At 42.5% G+C, this 15,685-nt stretch overlaps 3 protein-coding genes across 4 annotated transcripts; 1 reads left to right on the top strand and 2 right to left on the bottom strand.

The window, feature by feature from the left end:
• Nucleotides 1-14: 14 nt before the first annotated feature.
• Nucleotides 15-6,353, bottom strand: LOC139565298 (zinc finger protein 24-like). Its single transcript, XM_071385510.1, has 4 exons — nt 5,659-6,353; nt 3,185-3,312; nt 2,751-2,856; nt 15-1,137 (listed from the first exon to the last, which is right to left on the bottom strand). The coding sequence occupies exons 1-4, from the start codon at nt 5,960-5,962 to the stop codon at nt 494-496; spliced, it is 1,182 nt and encodes a 393-aa protein (XP_071241611.1). The 5' UTR covers nt 5,963-6,353; the 3' UTR covers nt 15-493.
• A 448-nt stretch (nt 6,354-6,801) lies between these two features.
• LOC139565299 (uncharacterized) lies at nt 6,802-10,007 on the bottom strand. Of its 2 annotated transcripts, none has more exons than XM_071385511.1 (4): nt 9,859-10,007; nt 8,064-8,151; nt 7,859-7,967; nt 6,802-7,646 (listed from the first exon to the last, which is right to left on the bottom strand). In XM_071385511.1, the coding sequence occupies exons 1-4, from the start codon at nt 9,990-9,992 to the stop codon at nt 6,937-6,939; spliced, it is 1,041 nt and encodes a 346-aa protein (XP_071241612.1). In that variant the 5' UTR covers nt 9,993-10,007; the 3' UTR covers nt 6,802-6,936. The 2 variants fall into 2 exon arrangements, with proteins under 2 accessions (XP_071241612.1, XP_071241614.1); XM_071385513.1 differs by lacking the exon at nt 9,859-10,007 and adding an exon at nt 8,539-9,038.
• LOC139565301 (6-phosphogluconolactonase-like) lies at nt 8,618-12,877 on the top strand. Its single transcript, XM_071385515.1, has 4 exons — nt 8,618-8,706; nt 10,059-10,327; nt 11,188-11,223; nt 12,743-12,877. The coding sequence occupies exons 2-4, from the start codon at nt 10,064-10,066 to the stop codon at nt 12,749-12,751; spliced, it is 309 nt and encodes a 102-aa protein (XP_071241616.1). The 5' UTR covers nt 8,618-8,706; nt 10,059-10,063; the 3' UTR covers nt 12,752-12,877.
• Nucleotides 12,878-15,685: the final 2,808 nt, after the last annotated feature.

The following is a 15,685-nucleotide window of genomic DNA, read 5'->3' as shown; positions in this document are numbered from 1 at the left end:
AGTGAACAAATAAGTAAATGTATTACTGTACGTGTTATTTTAATTTCATAATTCATTACAGAAAATTATTTGGCACACGTTTACATGATCGGTCTACCACACTGGCATTCTTCACAGTAGCACAAACAACTGGTATCAGGACAACCACTATTCAAAAATACTTCAAAAATGTCACTCAAATCTCTTCATCTAACAGTGGGGCATATAGTCTCTTGCCAATTGTGTGACAAGAAGGCACAGTGTGTGCAATCCTATGGACGGAGCAGAGGGAAAACTCGAATGGAACAGTTCGCTGCCATGTAGTGAAGAGTAACAGCTGGGTCATGTTCATTAGGACACACAGTAGCGCAACAGTTTAAAAACAAACTTGACCTACTGAAAACCACCATGATTACAATAAAGCTAAAGATGTTTCGGTTGCCAGTTTTCAAAACAAGGTTGAAATGTAAATTTAAAACAAATTAACAATATAAAATGACTACTCCCTAATCCCTTAATTGAAACATTGGTGTGTGTTAAAACCGTGTTTATAGGTGTAGCTCTTCCCACAGTCGACACAGCTATAAGGCTTCTCCCCGGTGTGACTCCGGAGGTGGACATTCAACGAACTCTTCTGAGAGAAACTCTTCCCACATTCTGTGCAACTGTAGGGTTTCTCTCCAGAGTGTGTACGCTGATGCAGCTTCAGGTACGTCTTCTGAGCGAAGCGCTTCCCGCAAACTGTGCAGCCAAACGGTTTCTCACCAGAGTGGCGTCTGATGTGGACTTTCAAGTAGCTTAAATAACCAAAGCTCTTCCCACAAAACAAACAGTCAAACTGCTGCTTCAGGTCTTTTCCAGTTCCCTGCTGGTGGCTTGGCCGGTTTCTTGGTGCGTATGTGTTGCGGGGAGGATAGTCCATGTACATTCCATCGGCTGTGTCAGGGCCAGGCTCTGGTGTGTTGTCAACCAGACCAGCCAGAGTGGGGTCTTCCATGAGGCTCTCAATGGATGTGGGCTGCTCTGTGTCAGGCTGTACCTGATGGCTGCCTGCAGGGTCAGGCATTGAAGGGTATGTGTTCAAGTCCCCCTGGTATAGATGAAGTTGACTGGCAGCTGTTCTTTCTACTGCTTGAGCATCCTCCACTGCTACACTCCCTGTAGAGTACAAATGAAAACAATCAATAATGGCATCACAGCTGTGAAACAATTCAATAACCAGTCCCATATAGGGCTGTTGCAGTGACTATTACTGCCACACCGTCAGTCATGAGTCACGACGGCAGTACAATTCTATGTGACAGTCGAGTCATGGTAATCTCCTTTTAAGCACTCTGGACATGCATTACTAGCACCCAACTCGCTAATTCATCAGGTCGCTAACGGCCTGGTACTCGGGGCTCTACTTTGCCTCCAACCACTGACAACAATGCAAACGCAATCGAAAAATCACATCAAACATCAAAACAGTATGTGCTTTTAAAACTGAGATTTAAAACTTTCTTCAAATTGATCAATAGGTTGCAACTGAGTGGAAAACATGGCCATTGTGGATGTAGTTTCAAAGCCTAACAATGAAATGGACAGTGCTTTCTAAGGTGATGATTCATTCAAAAACACCCATGAGGCCAAGCCAGAGGGAAAAAAATTATGATTGTGCCGCTATACATTTCTACCACATATTACACATGGCAGAAACAATTATTTAAGATCTCATTGGTACATAATTGGTCTGGCCTAAATTAAACAAATTCAGATTTAGCCTACAATTATAGTGAATTTGTTTTTGAATAGCCTAGTAATAGGTATTTTTCTTCTTCGTATTAATAGATTGACATTTCCTTTAGCTACAGAATATCTCACCAATGAGTTTCCATCTCCTCCCATCTCTCCTTCCCCTCCACTTTTCCAGTGCATATGGATGACATGTCTTTTTTTGTCTTGCCTCTGTTCTTCCCCATTTGATAAATGGGGCATTATACATCTAAACTGATTTCCATAGCAGTAAAGACAAGATTCAATTGAGAAAAGTCTGATGGGTGAAAATATGATCACTTGAGAGAACAGCGTGTGCAGCCTGAGGCAAGAGCACAAGCAGCCCATATGTCTTTTGATTTCTAAGGCTTGTATCGTTCACAACTAAAGTTGCCAAATAACTCTAAATCTAGTGTATATGACCTGTTTCAAATGATCAATTTTACGCTCAACATAGCCACTTCATATGCGCAACATCCATTCTATTTCATTCAGGTAAGTTCAATTATATTCTTCTTACTATAAAATCATAATGGCACGGATCTTATAAGAATATCTTGTCTGCTCAATGAACAAGCCTATGGCGTGGCGCATAGCCAGATAACATACAGTAGTCCAACTCATATTCTGTTTGTCTGAAATACATTTTCTTCATATCATGTTTCTTTAGCTCTGCCTAAAATAATGAATTTATTGTGATGTATAGTCAATTGATTTATTCAACTTTTTTTTAAATGGAGATGTTCCAAAGGCATGCATCAGTGGCTTGTATGAGTGGAGCCTGGAGATTAACAGTCAATTACCGTGGAACCAGCAGTCGTTTGCATGACAATAACAGGCTGACAAAATGTAATGACCGCCACAGCCAGAGTTCCTTTACAAGTCATAGTAGCATACAACGCTTATCCAGAGACTGACTTACAATTGCAACTTGCCCCCTTCTTTCATGAAAGGATGTCGTTTATTTTACATATGAATGAGCTGTCAGAATTTCTCAATGATCACGACACACATACTTTTTCTGTTGCTTGCATGTCCCCTCTGCTGGTCCACTGGCTGATCCTCAAACAGCTCCTCTTTGATAAACACCAACTCAGGCTCATTGTCCACCAAGTCTATTGCCTACACAAGACAGGTGAGTGACCGTTATTAGACAACACATGGTTCTTTTTTTAAATTCCAACTGTAACAGAAGAACCTTTGTAACCTTTGTTGTGATCCAAGAGTATAACCCTTCCCAGTCCCAATTCGCTCCTTAACCCTTTGATCTGAATAGGTATAAACACCAGTGGGGTGTGTGGCACTTCCACCATATTGCTTGGTCTTTCACCTTACAGATCTGCAAACATCGAACGGGTAGGACTAAGGTCAGGGGAATGGAACAAATTGGGACAGCCTGGATACCAGAAATGCACTATTCAAGGATATTAATAAATCTGATCCGAGTGACCTCATCATCGCCCAAGATGGCCGATCCAATTGTCTCTTTATCCAGTGGGATGGACTCTCCATCTCTCCATAGGTCCATGCACCAGTCCTTACCAAAGACACCCTCTATGGCGGGGGCAGACTGCTTCTCTGAAAATGGAAACATCTATCATGAATATACTGACCGTGGCTGAACCAGCATCCATTCATCTTCCCATTAAACAGCTCTGCAAGCGTTATAAATGTCCAAATATGCAGGCAACTATCGTCATTTACTGCTGTTGCGCTCGGTATGTACTTCCAAAAAAGGTTTAAATAAAAATTGACAAGCAACCGGAAAAATAAAAAATGAATATTGTTTTTGACCGGAAGAGGTGCCTCTTGGTAGCTCTTCCAGTCAAAAACAATACATTGAAAACATTTCTGGTTGCTTATGCATTTTTTATTTAGACCTTTTTTGTAAGTACATACATGCTTGCAGAGTTGTCTAATGGGAAGATGAACGGAAGCATTGTGGGCAAAGAGAGATTTGTCATATCAAATCAAAATGTATTTGTCACTTGCTTCGTAAACAACAAATGTAGACTAACAGTGAAATGCTTGCTTACGGGTCCTTTTCCAACAATGCAGTTAAATAAAAAAGACATGTTTTAATAATAATAAAAACAGTGATACATGGAATAAATGAATATCTTGTAAAACTAACATGGCTATATACAGTGAATACCCGTACTGAGTCGATGGGCAGGGGTACGAGGTAATTAAGGTAGCTATGTACATATAGGTAGGGGTAAAATGACTAGGCAGTGGGATAGATAATAGACAATGGCAGCAGCGTATGTGGTAAGTGTGAAAGTGTGTGTTGGCTTATGTAGTGTGTGTATGTTGGGGTGTCAGTGTAAGTACGTGTGGGTATAGAGTGCGTACAAAAAAAGGGTCAATGCAGTTAGTCCAAGTAGCCATTTGATTAGCTATTTAGAAGTCTTGTTTAGCAGTCTTATGTCTTGGGGGTAGAAGCTGTTCAGGGTCCTGTTGGTTCCAGACTTGGTGCACTGGTACTGCTTGCCGTGCGGTAGCTAAAAACAGTCTATATCGCTTGGGTGGCTGGAGTCGGCCAATTTTTGGGTTCTTCCTCTGACACTGCCCGGTAGAGGTTCTCGATGGCAGGGAGCTCGGCCTCAGTGATGTACTGGGCCGTACTCACCACCCTCTGTAGCGCCTTGCGGTCAGGTGCCTTGCAGTTGCCATACCAATGCATTGATGCAGCCAGTCAAGATCCTCTTAATGGTGCAGCTGTAGAACTTTGAGGATCCGAGGGCCCATGCCAAATCTTTTCAGCCTCCTGAGGGGGAAGAGGTGCTGTCATGCCCTCTTCACAAATGTGTGGACCATGTTAATTCCTTAGTGATCTTGACCCTCTACACTATTGCCCCATCGATGTGGACGGGGGCATACTCGCCCCTCTGTTCCTGTAGTCTACGATCAGCTCCTTTCTCTTGCTGACGTTGAGGGAGAGGTTGTTGCGCTGGCACCACATTGCCAGGTCTCTGACTAAGCACACAACCCTGAGGGGCCCCGGGTTGATGGTCAGTGTGGCAGATTGCTACCCTCACCGCCTGGGGGGGGGGGGGGGGCCATCAGGAAGTCCAAGATCCAGTTGATGAGGGAGGTGATCAATCCCAGGGTCCTGAGCTTGGTGATGAGCTTGGAGGGGACTATGATGTTGAATGCTGAGCTGTAGTTAATGAACAGCATTCTTACATTGGTATTCCGTTTGTCCAAGTGGCTGAGGGCAGTGTGGAGTGCAATAGAGATTGCTTAATCTGTTTGAGCAATGGCCAACCTTTCAAAGCATTTCTATACATGTGAGTGTTACAGGGTGATAGTAATTTAGGCAGGTTACGTTGGAATTCTTGGGCAAGGGGACTATGGTGGTCTGCTTGAAACAAGTTGGTATTACAAACCAGGTCAGGGATAGGTTGAAAATGTCAGCGAAGACACTTGCCAGCTGGTCAGCGCATACTTGGAGTACACGTCCTGGTAATCCGTCTGGCCTTTAAAGTCTCCCCTGGTTCAGATCTAACTACCATTAGTACATATTGATAATCATATCGTCTGGCCTGTGTCGTTTGTTTAATGTTTTTGATGTGATATGAAAGTAGAGGGCTTTATGTTTCTAGAACTGTACCGAAATTGAGAATTGAGTCACGTTTAGATGGAGTGTTTGGCCGACGTCACATACAAAGTTAACAAAAACCAACATAATGTACTGATTAACGTTACATCACCCAAAGAATAGCCCGCAATTACACAGCACAATATGTGCAGTTATTGCGGGCTATTCTTTGGGTGCTGAAATCACTAGTTGTATTTTTAAAGTCCGCCCACACTTGTCTAACTCGTAAATCGTGGAATGTATTTTAATCGGTTACAGTTGCTAGCTAGCAACCTATCATTGATTAAAGCTATCTAACGTTACCGTCTAAAAATACTCACCTCGGTTCTCAGTTGCTTGATGCGTAAATATTTGTCCCGAGACCTGAACTCCATTCTGACAACGGCTGGCAATGACCCTTTTACGTTCGTGCAGTTTTACCGTCTTTAATTCAATCTCTAGAAGGTAACATTTCTTCTTTAATGCCTCGTTCTCATTCATGTGATGTTGGGATATTTCAGAACGGAGAACCGCCGAGCACTCGTCGACAAGTTTACCGATTTCAACCACAGCAGCTTTGCTTAGCATTTCCATAATGGAAGCTAACTGGGTCTGAAAACTTCCACGATTTATCATCATATTCATGGTTTTGTTTTTAAAAAGAAACTAAGTCCAACGCGTATGATAGGCTGGCGAGATTAATAAAACTGAATAATAATAGACATTGATTGGGTGGCTAGCTAGCTCAAACAGACCAGAGATAATAGATAAATTAGGAGATAGGAATCCCATTGGGAAAAGAATGGGTAACCTATAAAACGCATCACCAGCAGACTCTCGACCAATCGCGTTCAAGTTGTCATGCTGCGTCACGCAATCCCTTCTCAAACTACGGGGTATGCCTATTTTCCTCGACAGTACGTAATGTCACGATGCAAAAGCTATACGATATTACAGAGAACACGTTAAATATCTCACATATCGGAAAATATTTGTAATGTTATACTTCTTGTTGACGAATGATAAGTTTTGCGCTAGCGCCAAATTGACTCCCGTTCAATCTTTGAGAGCGCTCCTTGTCCCAGAATCACCCAGAATGCACCGCGCGGCAATATTGACGACACGTGAGCAACGTAGACAATGGGCGTTAAAACTAATGCAATGGAGTTTTCCATCTTCTCAAAAGTATCTCTGAATAGACCTCTCGCTCATTAATTTAAACATTACCGCATTGAATTGTGGGATACTTTACCGTAAACCATGAAGTAAATGTCACGAAAACACTTTTTTCACGAACACACTTATGTTGAGCTTTAATTCATGGTTTACTGTCAAATATCCCACAATTCAATGCAGTAATGTTTAGAGCCAATTAAAAAAACTAGACACCTTGGCAGTTGGCTGTTACTTTCAGGGCTATATTTCACCTCCAAAACCCATTTGAAATGAGGAAAAATATGACAGACAGCAAAATAGAGACCTAACAATGTTGAAAAAGGGACACCTTTATTTTTCTGAAAAGCATACTTCTATTCTATGAGGAAAACCTTTAATGACTGAAGTCCATCAAATCCACTGCAGAGGCTGGTTGGTTGATACTAGTACTGATGAGGTCTATTTTACCATCTGTCCTCTTGAAAACTGGACTCACTGTAAACATGCATGCTGAACTCTGTATGTACACCCATGTGTTTCTTAAGGTTACAGTTTTTAGTAAATCCCTTCCCACATTTCACACAAACATAAGGTTTTTCTCCAGTGTGGGTGCGCTGGTGCATATCGAGAGTGCATTTTTGAATGAAGCTCTTGCCACAGTCGAGGCAGCGATATGGCTTTTCTCCAGTGTGGGTGCGTTGGTGGGTATAAAGATGCCCTTTCTGTGCGTATCTCTTTCCACACAGCGTGCATCGGTACGGTTTCTCTCCAGTGTGACTTCGCTGGTGTATTTCCAGCTGACTGTAACACCTGAAGTTCTTGCCACATTGCATACAGCCAAATCTTTTAGCTCCTGACGTTCTCAGGCTGTGGATCTTCATGTTTGACTTTGCCACACTGAAACTCTGAGAGGGCACATTTGTTATACCACCAGAGCTGTTTCCAGTTATGGAGTTTCTCTGTGCAGCAGGTGTGATCTGCTGTGCATCCTGGCTCTGTGAACATGCAGGCGGCATCCAATGCGTGTCCAGGTCCTCCAATTGCACTCTGGATGAGGGTGGAGTGCTGTGGTTCACTTGGCTCTCAGTAAGCATAAGGTGTTTGTCTGAGCCGTCTGGACAATGCTGATGCACATCGAGACACGCAACATCTGTATCAAGTGATGTTGCTGCTCCTGTTTGACACAGGAAGGCATGTATAAGGATATATTTTAGAACAGAATTAAACAGTTCAATCTTTATTCAGTTACACAAGACAAGCCAATGCTTCTGCATTTTGCCTATTGTATTATTGCACTAGATTACCCAACCGTCTAGGTTACCCAAATGTTCAGCAATGCCAACAGAAGTCACTGTCCTCCCTGATTTTTAACCCATCAACACTCACCCTTTTCATTTATGAGTTCGGTCTTTGGCCCACTACCCCATATGTCCACCTCTGAAGGTTCCTCCTTGATCACAATCAACTCAGGCTGGTCTCTCACCACTGTGGTAGGCTTTAGGGTAAATAACAATAGCTCAGCAAAAAATGGTAACTTGAAGGACATTACAGTAAGGCTACTTGACAGAAGGAATGACAGTTCACAACTTACCCCTGTTTCCAAAACAAGAGCACTATCTTCAACCGGATGGATGACGTGATTCTCTTGGGGAGGACAAATGTTTTCCCAGGAACTCTCACTAAGCATACAAGAAAACAAATAGATTAAATTCTGCCAGATAAAAAGGGTTGGGTTCAATAAATAAATAAAGTATTTCATACAATTATTTTTTACATCTGCATTTATCAAGAACTACTTTACAGTTCCCCAGCCTAAACCCAAAGAGCAAGCAGAAGCCACAGGATTCAAGCAGCACAGGGTTTCATGCAGAATCATTCTAATATCTGTGATTTGTGGCCAGTATAAATAATCCAGACCTGGGTTAAAAAAAACTATAGCAAATTAGGCATGTGCACTTTGGGAACTAAAACACAGCACACGTATTTGACCCAGATATATTCACATACACACACAAGTGAGTCATTACCTGCCAATAGAACATTGAATAAGAGTCAACTTTGCAAACCTTTTTTTGATTGCAGGTCTTTTGGGCTCAGACTGAGGTATTTCACAATAATCGTTCATTGAACCATCTCTCACTCTTGTTGGTGTTATCGTGCGTGTATCTGTGGTTGCGTGCTGCCTGTGCCCTCGGTCGATCCAAAGCAAATTCTCCATCAACTGCAGTTTCTCTGTAAGTGCTGCTATTTCATTCCGACCACGCGTTATTTCTAATTTTAAAACCTTTGATTCGATGTCGACCAGTTTGCTTATTTCTGAAACAGCTGCTTTTGATAACGCGTCCATAACAGAAACGAGCTGTGCTTGAAAACAAAAAGCTGTCGACATTTTGGCAAAGGTATATATAAAACTCAAATATGCTGATAACTGTATGTATTACTTTCAACGAGCTGTCAAATATTTAGTTTGTTAAATATAACAATGTGTGCCTCGAGTTCTTTGTACAAACATGCACACAACAAAGACACATGGTTCCATCTACAGGATCGGAGGGGAAATCACAGCAAAGAGAAGAGGCAACTTTGTATCTAAAAAGCATTTGGGAGAATAATTTTAGAACATTTTAATTTAACAACTACCATAAATATATCGAGTAAAGGGAGGTTAAATTATTATAAGTAGTTCATCAACTGTTAATTATCATTTGGTTGATTTCCATCTAATATCGTATACGATCCAGATAATCAAAGACGATTATAGTGTACTAAAGTCAGTTTTTAGGCTTAAATCCATATGCAGTGCACATAACACACATAGGATTTGAGGTAATCACAATCACTACAATTACCAGAATGCAACATAACAGGGCGGTCCTGGATATTTGATTGGCCAGTGGATGAATAGTTTCAGGAAGTGCTGCGAGTGGCAAAATGTTCGCCGACCAAAAAAAAAGTTGTCATTCGACAAGATTAACTTTGAGTAAAATGTTGCTTTTCCACACTCTTTATTAGAGCTAATAGTATGAATTTGATACCTGTCTGAAACTGGTGAGCTTCACCTACTCTCCAGATTGAGATGCAAGCTATCAATGGCACTGCAGAGCTCTTTTACATGCACCATAGTGTACACTATTACAACGTGCATCTGTGAGATTCTGCTAATAAATCAGACTGTTATACCAGTTTCTGGTTACACAGCCTGAAACTAAGCACTGCAAAAACTTGGAAAGTTTCTGTACAAGCCAGAATGTTTAACACAAATACATTTGAACGTAGGCTGATGTACAGGCAATGGAAAGTGTAGTCACATTCGGGCTACAGTGAGATGTGAAGTTCCCCCGAAGAGTACTCACCATCATTATTATTATAGACCAGTCCAGTCTTACCTTTTTTTGCTATATTTATTGGTAGCTGACCCTCTTCTCTGCAATTGGGGAAATTCTGCAATATCATGGTGAATTGTAAAACAATGATGTGGATTGATAGTGACACTTGCTCCTTGCTGGTATAATAAGTGCATCACTGATTATAAAATAAACTGTTTTCCGTTACACCAACCTTCTTTCTTTCCCCTCCTCTATTCCAGTCAGGATGTCAGGCAGAAGAGTAGTGGTGTTCTCTTCAGCAGCAGAGCTTGGTCCAGCTCTGGCTCACCTGGTAGCATTTTGGGCTGACAAGGCCCTGTTGGACCATGGCCGGTTCTCCCTGGGCCTCTCAGGGGGCAGCCTGGTGTCCATGCTCAGCAAGGAGCTGCCTGCCCTGCCAGACCTGGACTGCAGCCACTGGCTAGCAGGTTTCTGTGATGAGAGGCTGGTTCCCTTTGACGATGGAGAGAGTACCTATGGACTGTACAAGGTAACAGAATCTCATAGTTTACTGGTCCTTGCCTCGGCAGCTGCATATATTAAAATCACAGAGTTTACTGTAAACCTGATATGCACAAAAGATAACAATTAATATACACTGAATGTAAAAAATATTAGGAACACCTGCTCTTTCCATGACAGACTGACCAGGTGAAGGCCATGATCCCTTATTGATGTCAGTTGTTAAATCCACTTCAATCAGTATAGCTGAAGGGGAGGAGACAGGTTAAAGAAGGACAATTGAGACATGGATTGTGTGCAGTATGTGTGCCGTTCAGAGGGTGAATGGGCAAGACAACATATTTAAGTGCCGTTGAATGGGGTATGGTACTAGATGCCAGGCGCACCAGTTCAAATGTGTGCCAAGAACTGCATGGTTTTTCACGCTCAACCGTTTCCTGTGTGTATCATAAATGGTCCACCACCCAAAGGACATTCAGCCAACTTGACACAACTATGGGAAGCATTTGAGTCAACATGGGCCAGCATCCCTGTGGAACGCTTTCGAAACCTTGTAGAGTCCATGCCCCGACAAATTGAGGCTGTTCTGAGGGAAAAGGGGGGTGTAACTCAATGTTAGGAAGGTGTTCCTAATGTTTTGTACAGTCAGTGCATGTGCATATTCTTATCTACAGCCTGATGTCTGTATTTTTCTGCGAGCACACATATTTAATTCAGGGGCAGGGCATTTACCTTTTTCTAGTTCTCATTAAAACCTTAAGTAAGGACATTTCTTCTGCATCTATCAGGTTAAATAGCTCTTTATATTCAATCATGTTTTGTTTTTGTCAACAGAATCAGTTGTTCTCCTAAATCAACATGACGATTGACCCCTCTTTATCTGTACAGGAGTGTGCTGAGGATTATGCCCGCAAACTGAAGGAGGTACACAGACTCACACACAGACTCACACACACACAGTTCATTTATCACTTGTATGGTTATGAAACAAAGTAAAGTTATGACATGAAACACTGAGATATTATAGTCTATTTTGGTATTAAAGGTAGACTCAGCGATATGACGTAGATGCAGAAAGTAAACAGCACAGTGGGTCAATTTCCGCAACAACTAAGAGTGTTGAATCGCAAGACTCAACTTCTCTGCTGATTCGGTGCCCTGTCTACCACGCTGTGAACAGTGTGAAGGGAACCCGTGCAGATACTTTGTGCGACCGCGTGAGAGCGAAGTGTTGCATCTCGCTCATCTCAATAGCTCCAGTGCTGCTTGTGGCAACGTCATTTCACTGAGTCCTGAAGGAGGATATCTCTGTGTTTGATCTGTTGCTGCTGGACATGGGGCATGATGGACACACCTGTTCTCTCCTCCCAGACCATCCCCTGCTGTAGGTGAGCACAGTCTACAGCCCAGTTTCAGGTCGTCTTTATTGCACTGTAGCCTCATTCCATGTTGACTCCCAGGTTGTCTTTTTTTGCAGTCGCGTTGCACTGTTTATCAAATCTCACAACGCCTGGAGAAGTGTTTAGCATGTTATATGATAAAGCAATCTTCTCAGACGACCTGGAACGCCACCTGTATCACTCACTAGGTTGTAATTCTGGTATCAAAGGAGCTAAAACGGATAACTATTTACATCAATGTTACTAATACGTCTTCTTCTTTTTATCCATATGGTCTTGTGATGATCAGATCATGACATTACATCTGTTCTCCATGAGGGTTAAAAAACGTTAAAAAAGGCGTTGCTTGGTCTGGGTGTAATTAAAGCTGTTAGGTACTATTCACATCAGATAGTCTTTCATGAAGGAAGAACTGTCTTCTGTTATGGGAGATCAGAAAACCCTCAGCAAACACGTCCCAAGCAACCGCCCTCTCCCAGTTTCATGTTATCTGAACTGGAAATGAGCCATAACCACTCTACAGTTAGTTGAATAGAAATATTTATGTTTAGCACATATAAGGGAAGACGTTCATGTTGACACAAACATAATGTATTGTAGTGCAAAGCTATGAATGCATGATTGCAAATTACTGTCAGACCGACATATGGGGCTTTTAACCATGTTAGAAAATCTCACACCACTTCACACACCCATTGTTATAAATCCCCCTGGGAACCCAGCCTTCAGTCTATCATAATTAGAACATCTTTTAAAGACACTTATAGATAGTATGCAGTAGGTTAAAATATGGATTCAGAGGTTTGGGGCTATAAATTAATGTATAGCCAGTATTTTGTGGCGTCTCAGTGTAAGGTTTTAAAAAATTATCTTTAGATTCTTCCTTTCAGTTAATTCAAGTCTGGTTCTGACCAGTAGTGTGTTTATTTAATGTGTTCCGTCACACACATGTATACACCTGTCCTGCCATGCATGTGTTGTTTTAGTCACTCCACTGGCTATGTATGGACCGTTCTTGTGTTTTGGTTTTACTCCTCTTTTAGGAAACCTAGAAAATTGTGGCCCCAATCGGTGACTCGCCCAAGCCCCCACCACAACGTGTGACCATGACATTTCCCATGGTGAACTTAGCCCGCTGTGTGGTCTATGTGTCAACAGGGGGCAGCAAAGCACCAGTGCTAAAGGTACTGTATCCTATCCTCCAAACTGGCATCATCTCTGACGCAATAATATCTCACCCTGATCCTAACCTATTAAGCATCAAGAAATGTCACTATGAAGACTTGATTCAGGTTATTTGTATTTATGTTTACCTGTAATTTACTGTTTAAAAAAAAAAAATATCACAAAAATAGATCTCACTGTAAAACAGTAATGCATTGAGAGCATTTCTGTGGTTGTTGTTAACACTACGAGAAGTGAGCTTTTCCTGTCAAGTGCTGGAGTGTGGTGAAGGCCCGGCCCTACCTGCAGCCAGAGTGGTCCCCAGCCACGGTGAGCTGTTCTGGCTCACAGATGAACCGGCCACTGCTTCCTTGACACTCCAAATGGAGAGACCAGGGTCTGCAGCAAAACTCTACAGACCAAAGAGAAGGACAAAAAGGAGCTCAAAAACTCAACACCCACAGAGAAAAATGTACAGGATATCATTGAACAATCCTGTTTCTATTTGACAGTGTTATGTTTTAGGCATGAGATTAAACCCTACCTATCAGGGAAATGGGATTTAAGTGAATTAATGAATGAATAGGAAAACAAATTGATTGTTTACACATCAGTTGTAGAACGGTGCTGAATGTATGTATAATGATGGGGAAACCATTTGAAGTAGTTGCTGCATGATTCATTCCAGAGGAAACGGTGTAATGTCATAATAATACAAATAGTTTTACTGTTAAAGTTTCAGGGTTCTTTAGTGTGTACTATACCTCGCTCATCATTACTCAATGCCTAGGTTTACCTCCAATGTACTCACATCCTACCTTACCTTTGTCTGTACACTATGCCTTGAATCTATGCTATCGTGCCCAGAAACCTGCTCCTTTTACTCTCTGTTCCGAACGTGCTAGACGGCCAGTTTGTATAGCCTTTAGCCATACCCTTATCCTACTTCTCCTCTGTTCCTCTGGTGATGTGGAGGTTAATCCAGGTCCTGCAGTGCCTAGCTCCACTCCCATTCCCCAGGTGCTCTCATTTGTTGACTTCTGTAACCGTAAAAGCCTTTCATGCATGTTAACATTAGAAGCCTACTCCCTAAGTTTGTTTTACTCACTGCTTTAGCACACTCTGCCAACCCGGATGTCTTAGCCGTGTCTGAATCCTGGTTTAGGAAAACCACCAAAAACCCTGAAATCTCCATCGCTAACTATAACATTTTCCGCCAAGATAGAACTGCCAAAGGGGGCGGTGTTGCAATCTACTGCAAAGATAGCCTGCAGAGTTCTGTATTACTATCCAAGTCTGTACCCAAACAATTCGAGCTTCTACTTCTAAAAAATGCACCTTTCCAGAAACAAGTCTCTCACTGTTGCCGCTTGCTATAGACCTCCCTCTGCCCCCAGCTGTGCCCTCGATACCATATGTGAATTGATTGCCCCCCATCTATCTTCTGAGCTCATGCTACTAGGTGACCTAAACTGGGACATGCTTAACACTCTGGCCATCCTACAATCTAAGCTTAATGCCCTCAATCTCACACAAATTATCAATGAACCTACCAGGTATAACCCCAAATCCGTAAACACGGGCACCCTCCTAGATGTCATCCTAACTAACTCGCCCTCCAAATACACCTCTGCTGTTTTCAATCAAGATCTCAGCGATCACTGCCTCATTGCCTGCATCCGTAATGGGTCTGCGACCAAACGACCACCCCTCATCACTGTCAAACGCTCCCTAAAACACTTCTGCGAGCAGGCCTTTCAAATCGACCTGGCCGGGGTATCCTGGAATGACATTGACCTCATCCCGTCAGTAGATGATGCCTGGCTATTCTTTAAAAGTGCCTTCCTCACCATCTTAAATAAGCATGCCCCACTCAAAAAATGTAGAACTAGGAATAGATATAGTCCTTGGTTCACTCCAGACCTGTCTGCCCTTGACCAGCACAAAAACATCCTGTTGCGTTCTGCATTAGCATCGAATAGCCCCCGTGATATGCAACTTTTCAGGGAAGTTAGGAGCAAATATACACAGGCAGTTAGGAAAGCTAAGGCTAGCTTTTTCAAACAGAAATTTGCATCCTGTAGTACTAACTCAAAAAAGTTCTGGGACACTGTAAAGTCCATCGAGAATAAGAGCACCTCCTCCCAGCTGCCCACTGCTCTGAGGCTGGAAAACACTTACCACCGATAAATCCACTATAATTGAGCATTTCAATAAGCATTTCTCTACGGCTGGCCATGCTTTCCACCTGGCTACCCCTACCCCGGTCAACTGCCCGGCACCCTCCACAGCCACCCGCCAATGCCCCCACCATTTCTCCTTAACCCAAATCCAGATAGCTGATGCTCTGAAAGAGCTGCAAAATCTGGACCTATACAAATCAGCCGGGCTAGACAATCTGGACCCTGTCTTTCTAAAATTATCTGCCAAAATTGTTGCAACCCCTATTACTAGCCTGTTCAACCTCTTTCGTATCGTCTGAGATTCCCAAAGATTGGAAAGCTCTTCAAAGGGGGTGACACTCTCGACCTGAACTGCTACAGACCTATATCTATCCTACCCTGTCTTTCTAAGGTCTTCAAAAGCCAAGTTAACAAACAGATTACCGACCATTTCGAATCCCACCGTACCTTCTCCGCTATGCAATCTGGTTTCAGAGCTAGTCATGGGTGCACCTCAGCCCCGCTCAAGGTTCTAAATGACATCATAACCGCCATCGATAAGAGACATTACTGTGCAGCCGTATTTATCGACCTGGCCAAGGCTTTCGACTCTGTCAGTCACCACATTCTTATTGGCAGACTCAACAGCCTTGGTTTCTC

Source organism: Salvelinus alpinus, chromosome 36, assembly GCF_045679555.1.
Source record: "Salvelinus alpinus chromosome 36, SLU_Salpinus.1, whole genome shotgun sequence".
Taxonomy (NCBI): domain Eukaryota; kingdom Metazoa; phylum Chordata; class Actinopteri; order Salmoniformes; family Salmonidae; genus Salvelinus; species Salvelinus alpinus.
Note: the sequence above shows the minus strand (reverse complement) of the source record. Positions and strands in the feature narration are given on the sequence as shown.

What these genes read in the sequence shown, in the direction of transcription:
- LOC139565298 (XM_071385510.1), bottom strand. Translation starts at nt 5,962, where the DNA reads ATGAATATGATGATAAATCGTGGAAGTTTTCAGACCCAGTTAGCTTCC. An exon ending in TCAAGCAACTGAGAACCGAG is followed by an intron (nt 3,313 to 5,658) that starts GTGAGTATTTTT and finishes TTCCATTTTCAG; the next exon opens with AGAAGCAGTCTGCCCCCGCC. An exon ending in ACATGCAAGCAACAGAAAAA is followed by an intron (nt 1,138 to 2,750) that starts GTATGTGTGTCG and finishes TGTACTCTACAG; the next exon opens with GGAGTGTAGCAGTGGAGGAT.
- LOC139565299 (XM_071385513.1), bottom strand. Translation starts at nt 8,861, where the DNA reads ATGTCGACAGCTTTTTGTTTTCAAGCACAGCTCGTTTCTGTTATGGAC. An exon ending in AGACCTGCAATCAAAAAAAG is followed by an intron (nt 8,152 to 8,538) that starts GTTTGCAAAGTT and finishes TTGTATGCTTAG; the next exon opens with TGAGAGTTCCTGGGAAAACA. An exon ending in CGAACTCATAAATGAAAAGG is followed by an intron (nt 7,647 to 7,858) that starts GTGAGTGTTGAT and finishes TGTGTCAAACAG; the next exon opens with GAGCAGCAACATCACTTGAT.
- LOC139565301 (XM_071385515.1), top strand. Translation starts at nt 10,064, where the DNA reads ATGTCAGGCAGAAGAGTAGTGGTGTTCTCTTCAGCAGCAGAGCTTGGT. An exon ending in GTACCTATGGACTGTACAAG is followed by an intron (nt 10,328 to 11,187) that starts GTAACAGAATCT and finishes TTATCTGTACAG; the next exon opens with GAGTGTGCTGAGGATTATGC.